This window comes from Eschrichtius robustus, chromosome 6 (assembly GCF_028021215.1).
Source record: "Eschrichtius robustus isolate mEscRob2 chromosome 6, mEscRob2.pri, whole genome shotgun sequence".
Lineage (NCBI taxonomy): Eukaryota > Metazoa > Chordata > Mammalia > Artiodactyla > Eschrichtiidae > Eschrichtius > Eschrichtius robustus.
The window spans coordinates 86,984,186-86,997,201 of NC_090829.1; the positions used below are offsets into that span (position 1 = coordinate 86,984,186).

A 13,016-nucleotide genomic window follows, 5' to 3' on the forward strand; every position below is an offset into this window, starting at 1 on the left:
ACACCCTAAACTATGTGTGCCCTTCAAGCACTTCAAAAAAATGTGCTAGTCATAGTTCTGAGTGTTTTACCTACTTATTCATTCCTGCATAAAAAATGACCCCCAAACATAGCTTAAAACAACATTATCTCACCCAGTTTCTGAGGGTCAGGAAGCTGGGAGCTACTTAGCTGGCTGTTTCCAGCTCAGGTCTCTTACGAGGTTGTAGTCAAGCTGTGAGTTGGGGCTGCGTCCATCTGAAGCTTGGCTGGAGCAGGAAGGGCTACTACCAAACTTACGTCACTGGCTGGCTGGCTACGACCCTGAGCGACCGCCTGGATACAGTGGGTGGTCCCGGAGGAGACACTATCCCCTTGTTGTGGTGACAGCTAGGGTAAAAATTACATTATTTTCCTGGGCCTCATTATCAGACAAATGAGAGATCTGGATAAGCTCTGAGGCTTCTTCCCATTCTGAAATCCTGTGATTCTAATTGCAGCAAGAATGAATTTAGTCTATGGAAGAGCCATGTCAAGGATTCCATGTGTCTATCAACTCTCTTAGAGTAAAACCAGTCAGGATTATTAATTACTTTTTCCCAAACTGAACTAGACAAAAATCACTAAAGTTTACAATATTAGGCTTTCATACAGCATGTTTGGGATTTGACAATACAGTTAATTCATTTTTATTTTGAATTAGATAAGAGAGAAAGATAGCTTTCGTTTCATTTCATTGATCCCAGGCTTAGTCTTGAATCTATAGCATCTGAGTCTTCTTTGGGAGGTTTAATATCAAGCAGGAGAGCACCAGGGTGCAGCCCTGGCTGGGGGTGGATGGAAAGCTGTCCTAGTCTCCTGATCTAACTATTCTCTGCCTCCTGCTGTGCCCTTAGAGAAGGCGGCCTCACCTTTGAAAGAGGCCAAAAATCAGCCTGAGTTACTTGCGGATCAACTGTTACTGTCCCTTGGCTACTTTGAACCCTCGTCCATAGTATCATCAAATCTCAACATTGAAAGGAAAACTGTAGAGTCCAGCCCCTCTGGCAGAACTTCACAGGAAAAGGAGTTACTCATTCCTGCCGACTCAGCCTGTCCTGTTGTTGGGCTGTCCCGAGCCATGAGCTGAACTCCGCACCACCACCAGCTCCTGCCCAACTAGGTCTTACTCTTCCTTTTGATTAATTTATATAGCCATTGCTGACTGAATCCGATTTTTAAAAGGCACTATAATAATTAACCTGAATCTAAAGAAATGCAAGATGCAATGAAACTGAATATCTAAGCTGTTTCATTTTCTAGGCTAAAATTTAAAGGCCTGATGCCTAACCTTTTCCTCCTTTCCTGCAATTGGCTAAAGTAAATATGCACATTTGTCTCATTTAACCTGCCTTAGAAGTGCTTTTTCATTCCTAGGCTTTTTTTTTGAGAGCTAAAAGCACTGTTGTCACATAAAACTGCTTTCTGCACAGCACTGGAACCATACCACTTCCATAAAGTTCACCAAAACTTACTTTGACAACCAGTGGTATCATCAAGCATTAAAAAAAAGGGAGTTTTTTTTTTTAAAAAGCCAATGGGCTAGAAGTTGAGTTATAGCTCAGATCTGAGAGGTGAGATCTGTCCCCCTCCTGGAAGTGACCTCTAGGCCCTTGATGCCAGATTGTGTCTGAAGTCACAATATCTTATTTCTTCTCTTCCCTGCTCTACGTCTCCTTTCCTATCATTTCCATATTCCTACAGTCCTTCATTTCATTTCTTGAAATATTTTTAAAATACTGCTTTTCTGAAAACCATGTTCCAATTTAGCTGCTGGATGGAGAAAGGGTGCAGGAATCTCTTCTGGCCAGCAGAGGGCGCACTTGCCCTAGACCATCAATCACCTCCTGGGGCTTTCCTAGGACTCTATTCAATTTGTGACTGGAGTGTGAAGCTAGGGTCTGCCACTGATGACTCGGAACAGGATTAAGTGTTTCAAGTGGCATTTCATCTGTAACTCAACTTTACTGAAATCTAGAAGGTACATTTCCCTCCTGTAAACAGTTAAAATGTGGTAGGGCTCTCAGCAAAAAGCTTCAGCCTCCATCTACTTCCACTTGCCCGGACAAAGGGTGATCCTGTGGCTGGACGGCAGTGAGTAAATGTTGATTTTAAACAACTAGTGAGTCAACTGCTCTGGCCACGTCGCTGTGTCTTTGGAAAGAAGGGAAGTGAATTTTACCAGGCACCATACGTTCACCTGTAGCACAGCACTTCACGAAATGGCATTTTGGAGAAAATACTTAGTCTTCAACACACACCTGTATAGAAAAGATGAGTCTCATTCCTTCCGATTTGACCAAAGCTTTACCTCAAGTCCGGTCAGGGAACGGCGAATCTGCTTCTCCTCGCCCACTGTACACTGTGTCCCTCTTGGACTAAACAGTTACCACACATCTGCATTAATGAGAACACAACTGAGAGTCAATATTTAAAAAGACAAAATTAGAAACATTTGCTACCTTTTCCAGATTTCTCCTCGATGGATCTGAAAACATCACAAGTGGATGTTTCTTCAAATACTCAGACTGAATCCTAACATCTAAAGAGAATGCTGACTCATACATGACTAAGCTGTAGGTTACAGGGAAGACTAAACATTTATTTAGACATTACAGTGTTTATTTTTACAGAGATATGTTGCCACAGATTATTGATTCTGGAAGGTTTGTTAATGCTTATAGTACTATACACATCTTAGTCTAGTCTCACGGGCATCTTGGGAAAACGTTTCCTGTAGCACCAGATCCAGCCACTGTCACGGGTGGCTGCAGCCTCTGATCGCATGGCCCTGGCCCTTCCCTTGCAGTCACTGTGGACAGTGTGCCTAGGAGTCCTCCTTCCACGGGCTTCTCTGTGGGCCTTCTGCAGGGGCCCAGGCAGCGGCGGAGGGTCTAAGGGACGGGCTGCCTCCTCAGTCTGTGCTGCTCTTTCCCCGTTGACTCCTGTTCTGTTGCGGCTTCTTTGCTTCCCACCTCAGACCTCAGAGGGGAGGATTCCCTATGTCTCTCCAGAATTATAAAAACATATACATTTATTTACAAGTGCATAAATATATAAATATGGCTATTATAGAAAAATAAATACCAATTTCCTCTCTTTTTTAAAGAAACAAACAACAATATATAGTGTCTTTCTGGGCTATCAGCTTCTGCCTAAATTGTAGGAGGTGGTGTTTCAAAAGACACGTGAACCGGTGGGCTGGGGGAGAGCCGCATCCCAAGTTCCTGCCCTACGTAGGCCCCCACGGGGTGCTGGGGACACCAGTCTCCTCTCCCCGCAGGGCAGGAGTCAGGACTGGCCACCTCTTCAACCGGTACGAGGCCCAAGCAGCACCGGGGCCCTGAGGGGAGAGAAAAGTGGGAAACGTTAGAATCCAGACTGACCAGGAACTAGTGCTCAGCAGTACTGGGTCAGCCTCTCTCTGGGATGGGAGCTGGCTACTGGCTTTAGAGGAGGGACAGAGACCTACAACCACAGCAAGGACAGTTACACTCCCTCTAAGTATGGGCCACTTCTTACCCACGTCCCCCCTGCACATTCCAGTGGTGAAAGCGTGGAGACCCTCATGCATCTACCCTGTAACCAGGGGCAGATGAAGTCAGCTGAGCCCAGGAACCGTGCAAGAAAGTTCTGCTCTCTCCAGGTGTGGGCTGCTAGTTCAACCTTCTGCTATGCTTTCTGGCCATGATCATCCCACTCACGACTCACGGCCCCCGATGGAGGGAGTCCCGTGTGGATGCTACTGGGGTCTGGCTCTAGGAGGTACCTGTCTTAGAATTTCATCTCCCAGGGTCTGGGAGCTGCATGTGACCTGGAAGCCACACCGTGGAGGCTAAGAAACACCAGCTAATTCTCTGAGCCAGCCTGTGCCCAGCCAGGTATCAAAAAGATGGGCACAGAGAAGGACAGCGGGCTGGGCGCGCTGTGCACTGAGTCCTTTGGAGGGAAAGTCCTGTGGAAGCACAGAGTTCTGATGATGTGAGAACTTGGCTTAACGATGGATGCGACCTCATTCCTTAATTAAGAGACAAGACCCAACAAAGCAAGGTACTTCAGAGTGATTAGAGAGTGCCTCTTAGTGTGATGAGAGGCGGCGGGAATGTGTGAGTGGCCTTGAAATGCTGAGACCAAGAGGGCTTCCTTCTCTGAAATGGAGAAGTGCCCGTTCTCTCAGCCTTTGAGGACAGAGCTTGCCATGTCGGACCCACCTGACACTCCCCGCAGATCTGCTGGGCCTTCAGCAGGGAAGGAGGTGGCCAGCTCCCCTTTGCACCCCCATCTCGGATATACAAGCTGTGGATGGTCCTCACCAAGCACCGCCTTCAGGGACGGTTCTCGCCCCGCCTGCACGTCACTCCCGCGTCGTGGATGCCTACACCTCACCTCGTCCCCAGCCTGTTCAACTGCCCGCCCTGCCCTCAGCACTGACCTGGGTGGAAAAGAGGGTCCCACGGGGCTTCCAGCCCAGGACCCTGGGGTACACGCCTCATGCCGGGCTGGCCCGTGGCTGCTGGCTGCTCCTGGAGGCGGTGGCAGCCCTGCCGAGGCTGGAGCAGCTGGTGAGCTGAGTCATCGGGCAGTGTGTATAAGAGCGAGCCCTCGTCCGGGTTAGACTTGGGAGCCCTGCATGCACAAAACCAGGCGGAGGGGTGAGGTAGGGGCAGCGTGGGCCTGGATCCCACTGCCCTGGCCGCTCCCGTCTGAGGCAGCAGAGCTGGGCAGGGCTCAGGCGGGGCAGGGGCTGCTCCCCTTTGGACATCAAGAGGTGCCACACCATCGCTTCCACAGGCAATTCTAGTCTCCTTCCGTTTGACTCCATGCGTGTCCTGAGTATATGAGAGGACGTGGGGCCTATGGGCAGAGCCAGCTGGGCGGGGCTGCTCTGGCCTGAGAAGCGAGGGAGGAACTGCTGAGCAGAAAAGGCATCATAACTGCAAACACAGACCCCCTTAGGCTAAGAGTCCAGGGGAGCAGTTTGTCAGATGAGGGGATCGTGAGGGAAGCACTAGTGCTCACCTCTCAGTGACTGACGCTGGGTTTGAGGAACTAGCGAGAGAGAGAGCGCTGGGGCTCAGGGGTGGAAGGCGGGGAGGGGCCTGGGTACCTGGGGATCTGGTGACTGGGGGGGTCACATCCACTGCCAAGAACGGTCTGCCTCAGCGTGCTGTTGGTGTCATCCTGCTGCCCAAACGAGTAACGAGAGGGTCACATCAGAGAGTCCGGGGAACGTCCCCTTTCGTTGTTGAGCAGGCCCAGCAGCCCGGGATTAGAGGCTAGAAGGGAGGGAGCCTCAGGAGGTGGCCCGGCCACGCCCTCCACGGTGACCCGTCCCTGCGCGCCCACACTCCCAGAACTGCGTTACCTGCTGAAGCTCCCCTGGGCGGCGCTGCTGAGGCTTCATGCCTGGGTAGCCCACGGCAGCTGCAGGGCAGGCCCTGTTCACATGTACCCCGTTGGTACAGGCCCGTCCGCTGGTGCCACTGAGGTAGGGCTGCCCATTGGCCCGGTGGCCTGGGAGCCCTCCCAGTGGTACCATAGTGTATTGGCAGGAGGAGGGCAGAAGGGCACTTCGAGGAAAACCCAGGTCTGTTGTATGTTCTGGAAGAACAGAAGGATAGAGCTATGCTTAGGTCAAGGAGGCCTGGGGCAGCTTGAAAAAGTCCCACGTGAACCTCAGAAAACTCCTGAGGACTTAAGGTCAAATGAGGTGGGCAGGGAGCTGACATTGCGCCAGGGGAGAGAATATTCTCTCTCTCGGAAAATTCTTCCTGTCACCCACTTCTTCCTAACATCTAGACGTTTTTTTTGCAGTAGGGAGAGGAGACACAGGACCAGGATTTGGGAGAATGAAGTGGCAAGTGAACAGAAGGAGCAATATTTAATGAAGCAAGTTGACCAGATGTGTTACCATCTGAAGCAGAAATTAGTGGATAAATCAGATTAACCCAGGATTAGGGGGAAAGCTCAAGGGAGCCACAGACCTAAAGAGGCGGGAAGAGGCAGGAAGAGGCAGGGTCAACTGAAAGTATGAGTACGTGGTCAGAGCTTGAGACAGTAAAAGAACACAGAGCCAGCTAAGTGCTGAGCTCCAGGGATGCAGAGAACACAGACTAACTCCCACTTCATCCTCTCCATCTGCCAAGGTCTATGAGCCGAAGGGAAGGCCCCACCTGTGAGCGTTCTCCGACTCTCTCCAAGACCTCTGGGGGACGCACCAGGAACTTGAGCTCCCATGAGTGTGAAGCAGGGTGCCTGGGATCCTGCCCTGGGCAGAGGCCTCCTTAGGGACTGGGAGACCCCTCCTCCCCTCACCCCCGCCCCAGGCTCCTTCCCCTTGGTGTTGAAGAGGATCATCCACTCACTTTGCTTAGACCAGGCCCTCCACAAGCAGAAGGGGATGAAGGCAACGATGATGAGGACGATGGAGCCCAGGACGACCCCGACAATCAGGTAGGGCAGGTCACTGGAGCGGGCCACCATGGCCCCTGTGCCCACCGGCCGCTCAATGGTTTCATGGGGTGGTAGCTGAGGTGGGGCCAGAGTTGGGGGTGGGAGTCGACCAGGCTGACCAGAAGACTTCCGGGCTGTTAATTGGGACAAAACTCACTTCAGCCTCTATTTCTTTGACATTTCTTTCATGTAAAATAGGAAAACAATATCCTGATTCCATGGGTGTGAGAAATGGGGTCAAACTTGTAAGACAGGGCCTTTGGTAGATGAGTGTGGTGTCCAAGCTCAGCACGAAATTGACATCTAATGTGAAATTGGGCGTCGCTGAAGAGACTTGAGCCTCATACTTCAAAAAACACCCTGAGATATTTGTGGACCAAGCACTAGGGGCAGACTGGGTCTTTGGGGGCAGAAGTGGTGTAGGGGTTTTCTAGAAGCATAGCTGGGGAACTTTTGGAAGAAAATATAAAAAGTACATGAAACCAAAAAGAACTGGGAATGGAAGAAGTTCCCCGTGAATTTGCTATTCCTGGGCGCATCGAGAGATGTGAAGTCCTAGGTCTGAGCTGGGGTGCAGAGCAGGGAGATGGGGTTCGGGGCTCACTAGGACTGACAGTGCTAGAGAAATGCCAATCCAAAAGTTTACGAGGTGGCAACCTCGGCATCTGGCTTTTGCTATTATCAGGATGTATCTGACGTTGTTAACTCTGTTTCGCAACCGTCCTCCCCCTTGACTTTCTGACACTACAGTCTTCTGGGTTTCCCATAATCTCTCTGACTGCTGCTGCTTACATTTCTCTCTTCTTGCCCTCTTCTTCCTGTCTTTGCCTCAGACACTGAGAAGTCCTCCTGGTCCCTCTCAGTCTACACTGTCTTCTTCTTCCCTCTATTCCCATGATTTCAGCCTACATCCCAGTGACCGCCAAATACCCTTACCCAGGGTCCTCCCTGGGCAGGAGACCTGCTTCCCTCACGGGACACTTGCATTTCAACGTCTCAGAAGAATCAGACTCAAGTACGCCTCCAAGTGGTTCATGTTGTTCCTTTCTTGTGGAAGCGAGTTCCCTGCTGGTTTTCCCCATTTCGATAAATGGCACCACCACCACCTGTGTGGTTCTTCAAGCTCAAAACCTCAAGGTTTAGGCTGAACTCCTTTCACTCTCTCCCAGCCTCAACACACTATCAGTCCCTGGTCCCCCCTACGCTCCCTCAGAAAAAAGGCTCAAACCCACCCCTTCTCTTCACCTTTCCTTCGCGGCCCTGGTCCTCTCCCCTCAGCCCATTCCTGCATAGTCACCAGTGACCCTTCCTGACAAACAAATCCAACAATGACCCTTCTCCACCTCACAGCCCACAGGGTCCCTGATGCCCGTGGCCTCTTCCCTGAGCACTTCCCTCTCTCATCCTTCTAGTGCCACATACTCCCACCATGTGGAGCTACGTGAAGGCTTATCCTATTCCCCAGGCCACTCCCTCCACCCTGCTGAAGGTTCAGTCCTTCCAGAAGACCAATGTGAAGGCTGTGTGAAGTCTCTGTTCTTTGCCCTGGGCACTCTGTGTGTCCCCTGACACAGGCCTGCTGGCTGTGTGTGCATCTGCCCCTTCACTCCACTGTACGTGACAGAAGAGGGCAGGAAGGGCACACGGGAGACAGAATGTTGCCATGACAGGAAAATGGATTGTTTTCTTGGCTCCATCCCTGTTCCTTTGGGATCTTCTCCTGATTACATTTTTTTGCAATACACCTTTCAGTATTTGCAAAATGGAAATGATATCTATCCACTTGACCAATGTGCAAAAATTAAGTTATTATATGAATATATTTAACGTGTTTTAGTTCAGGGAAAGAGTCTGGGCTTGTAGTTAGAAAAACTTGGCCCAAAGTGTGCTCCACCTTGACCAGGTGACCTTGGTCAAGGTATAGCATGTCCTGACGCTCAGTTTCTTTCTTTTCCCATGGGGTTGTAGTTAAATTAAGTAAACTAACCAATGTGAGTACCAAATGTTACTCTAGGAATAAAGTGTTTATAGAAGGCTCCCAACTTAAGAGTGGGTTCTAACCCATGAGTTCATGTGTGAGTTAATTCCCAAGCCCCATGAAACCGTCATGATGGCAGCCCACTCGTACTCAATACGAAGCACAGGCAAAGGAAGAGAAGGGTTAAGATGACAAAGTCTGGGGATACTTGGAAAATAAGGAGTCATTCTGGAGAAGAGATACCCAGCATGGCACACAGAGCAGTGACTTTGCCCTAGTCTGCTGGGAGGAGAGCAAGAGGAGATCAGAGAACCCAAAGAGATCACCTTTGGTTTCACAGATCATCACGTTGCTGAACTCACTCTCCCCTCCTTCGTTGAAGCACTGCATCTTAATGTCATAGGAGGTCTCTGGCTGCAGGTGGCTGATGGAGTGCCAGTATCTATCCCCTGGGAAAGACAGAGAGAGAGCCAGCGTGATGATTATGCATGTGGCTTGCTTGGCCCCCACTGGAGGCAATGTTCTAGGTGCCCACCCATGTTCCTGTTGTTCCATCACCATGGAACGAAGCATGTGGGTTTATGAACTCAGTGACCCCAAGTGTGTCAAGAAAGAGCCAACGATGTGGGGCAGGCCAGCCCACATTTTCTACTTTCACCAACTCCTAGAGCCCCTTGCCAACAGAGAAAACTATCTCACACACGTGTTTCTCACCTTCCACCATATCCTTCTTGTAGTCACTGTCATTGTCACTGTCCGTGGGTCGGTAATAGATATAAAAGCCATGGATTGGGGTGTTGTTGTTACTTGCTGGAATATACTACAGGGAAGAAAGAAGAAACAAGTTGACAATGGAGCAGAGAAATCATTGTGTGAGCAGAACCACTGGTGGATGGAAATTTTACCCTGGCCTAGAGTTTAAAACTCACTGGAGACCCCGACCAGGGGTTGGGCCTGGGCCTCCAGGGTGGGGACATAGAGTCCAGGACGCTGGAACACCAGAGAATTCCCGGGCCCAGGGAATATTAATTGGCGTGCGCGTTCCTGAAGATATCCATATCAACACCAAGACCCGACCCCACACAACTGCCTGCAGGCTTCAGTGCTAAACACCTCACACCAAACAACCAGCAAGACAGGAACACAGGCCCATCCATCAGTAGACAGGCTGCCTAAAGTTGTACTAATTTCACAGACACCGCAAAACATACCACCTGATGCAGCCCTGCCCATCAGAGGGAAAAGACTCAACTCCACCCAACAGAGCACGGGCACCAGGCGCTCCCACCAGGAAGCCTGCACAAGCCCCTGGACCAACCTCACCCACCAGGGCACAGTCAACAGAAACAAGAAGAACTACGACCTACAGCCTGCAGAAAGAAGACCATAAACAAAGCAGGTTAGACAAAATGAAACGACAGAGAAATACTCTGCAGACAAAGGAGCAAGGTAAACTCCCAGAAGACCAAATAAATGAAGAGGAAATAGGCAAGCTGTCTGAAAAAGGATTCAGAGCAATGATAATAAAGATGATCCAAGATCTAGGAAATAGAATGGAGAAAATACAAGAAACATTTAACAAGGACCTACAAGAACTAAAGAACAAACAATCAGTGATGAACAACACAATAACTGAAATGAAAAATACATATGAAGGAATCAACAGCAGAATAACCAAGGCAGAAAAACGAATAAGTGAGCTGGAAGATAGAATGGTGGAGTTAACTGCCAAGGAACAGAATAAAGAAAAAAGAATGAAAAGAATTGAGGACAGTCTAAGAGACCTCTGGGACAACATCGAACACACCAACATTCGAATTATAGGGGTCCCAGAAGAAGACAAGGAAGGGAAAGGGCCAAGAAAATATTCGAAGAGATTATAGTTGAAAACTTCCCTAACATGGGAAAAGAAATAGTCAATCAAGTCTAGGAAGCACAGAGAGTTCCATACAGGATAAACCCAAGGAGAAACACGCCGAGACACACATTAATCAAACTAACAAAAATTAAATACAAAGAAAAAATATTAAAAGCAGCAAGGGAAAAGCAACAAATAACCTACAAGGGAATCCCCATAAGGTTATCAGCTGATTTTTCATCAGAAATTTTGCAGGCCAGAAGGGAATGGCAAGACATATCTTAAAGTGATGAAAGGGAAAAACCTACAACCAAGATTACTCTACCCAGCAAGGATCTCATTCAGAATCAACAAAGAAATCAAAAGCTTTACAGACAAGCAAAAGCTAAGAGAATTCAGCACCACCAAACCAGCTCTACAGCAAATGCTAAAGGAACTTCTCTGGGAGGGAAACACAAGAAAAAAAAAAAAAAGACCTACAAGAATAAACCCAAAACAATGAAGAAAATGGTAATAGGAACATACATATCTATAATTACCTTAAATGTAAATGGATTAAATGCCCCAACCAAAAGACACAGACTGGCTGAATGGATACAAAAACAAGACCCATATATATGCTGTCTACAAGAGACCCACTTCAGACCTAGGGACACATACAGACTGAAAGTGAGGGGATGGAAAAGGATATTCCATGCAAATGGGAATCAAAAAAGCTGGAGTAGCAATACTCACATCAGACAAGATAGACTTTAAAATAAAGACTATTGCAAGAGACAAGGAAGGACACTACATAATGATCAAAGGATCAATCCAAGAAGAAGATATAACAACTGTAAATATCTATACTCCCAACATAGAAACACCTCAATACGTAAGGCAAATGCTAACAGTCATAAAAGGAGAAATCAACAGTAACACAATAATAGTGGGGGACTTTAACCCTCCACTTACACCAATGGACAGATCATACAAAATGAAAATAAATAAGGAAACACAAGCTTTAAATGACACATTAGACAAGATGGGCTTAATTGATATTTATAGGACATTCCACCCGAAAGTGGCAGAATACACTTTCTTCTCAAGTGCTCACGGAACATTCTCCAGGATAGATCACATCTTGGGTCACCAATCAAGCCTTGGTAAATTTAAGAAAACTGAAATCATAGTCAGCATCTTTTGCAACCACAATGCTCTGAGATTAGAAATCAATTACGAGAAAAAAACTGCAAAAATTACAAACACGTGGAGGCTAAACAATATGCTACTAAATAACCAAGAGGTCACTGAAGAAATTAAAGAGGAAATCAAAAAATACCTAGAAACAAATGACAATGAAAAGGCGATGACCCAAAATCTATGGGATGCAGCAAAAGCAGTTCTACGAGGGAAGTTTATAGCAATACAATCTTACCTCAAGAAACAAGAAACATCTCAAATAAACAACCTAACCTTACACCTAAAGCAACTAGAGAAAGAAGAACAAACAAAACCCAAAGTTAGTAGAAGGAAAGAAATCATACAGATCAGAGCAGAAATAAAAAGAAACGAAGGAAACGATAGCAAAGATCAATAAAACTAAAAGCTGGTTCTTTGAGAAGATAAACAAAATTGATAAACCATTAGCCAGACTCATCAAGAAAAAAAGGGAGAGGACTCAAGTCAGTAAAATTAGAAATGAAAAGGAGAAGTTACAACTGACGCCATAGAAATACAAAGGATTGTAAGAGAGTACTACAAGCAACTATATGCCAATAAAATGGACAACCTGGATGAAATGGACAAATTCTTAGAAAAGTACAACCTTCCAAGACTGAACCAAGAAGAAATAGAAAATATGAACAGACCAATCACGAGTAATAAAATTGAAACTGTGATTAAAAATATTCCAACAAGCAAAAGTTCAGGACCAGATGACTTCACAGGTGAATTCTGTAAGACATTTAGAGAAGAATTAACACCTATCCTTCTCAAACTCTTCCAAAAAATTGCAGAGGATGGAACACTCCCAAACTCATTCTATGAGACTACCATCACCCTGATACCAAAACCAGACAAAGATATCACAAAAAAAGAAAACTACAGGCAGTATCACTGATGAACACAGATGCAAAAATCCTCAACAAAGTACTAGTGAACAGAATCCGACAGCACATTAAAAGGATCATACACCATGATCAAGTGGGGTTTATCCCAGGGATGCAAGGATTCTTCAATATATGCAAATCAATCAGTGTGCTACACCATATTAATAAATTAAAGAATAAAAACCATATGATCATCTCAATAGATGCAGAAAAAGCTTTCAACAAAATTGAGTACTGATTTATGATAAAAAAAACTCTCCAGAAAGTGGGTATAGAGGGAACCTACCTCAACATAATAAAGGCCATATATGACAAACCCACAGTAAACATTATTCTCAATGGTGAAAAGTTGAAAGCATTTCCTCTAAGGTCAGGAACAAGACAAGGATGTCCACTCTTGCTACTATTATTCAACATAGTTTTGGAAGTCCTAGCCACGGCAATCAGAGAAGAAAAAGAAATAAAAGGAATCCAAATTGGAAAAGAAGAAGTAAAACTGTCACTGTGTGCAGATGACATGATACTATACATAGAAAATCCTAAAGATGCCACCAGAAAACTACTAGAGCTAATCAGTGAATTTGGTAAAGTTGCAGGATACAAAATTAATACACACAAAT

The 13,016-nt window shown here is 46.8% G+C and overlaps 1 protein-coding gene across 6 annotated transcripts in view; it reads right to left on the reverse strand.

Annotated features, from left to right (window-relative positions):
• The window catches only part of BOC (BOC cell adhesion associated, oncogene regulated), an 82,816-nt gene that overhangs the window by 1,147 nt on the left and 68,653 nt on the right, over positions 1-13,016 (reverse strand). For 3 of the 6 annotated variants that reach the window (XM_068546746.1, XM_068546745.1, XM_068546743.1), the window contains 7 exons: positions 9,163-9,268; positions 8,775-8,897; positions 6,383-6,604; positions 5,383-5,618; positions 5,125-5,201; positions 4,450-4,643; positions 2,592-3,360 (listed from right to left, as the gene is read on the reverse strand). In XM_068546746.1, the coding sequence (XP_068402847.1) occupies positions 3,173-3,360; positions 4,450-4,643; positions 5,125-5,201; positions 5,383-5,618; positions 6,383-6,604; positions 8,775-8,897; positions 9,163-9,268 (1,146 nt within the window). In that variant the 3' untranslated portion in view covers positions 2,592-3,172. The other 3 variants (XR_011074325.1, XM_068546744.1, XM_068546747.1) reach the window with 3 other exon arrangements.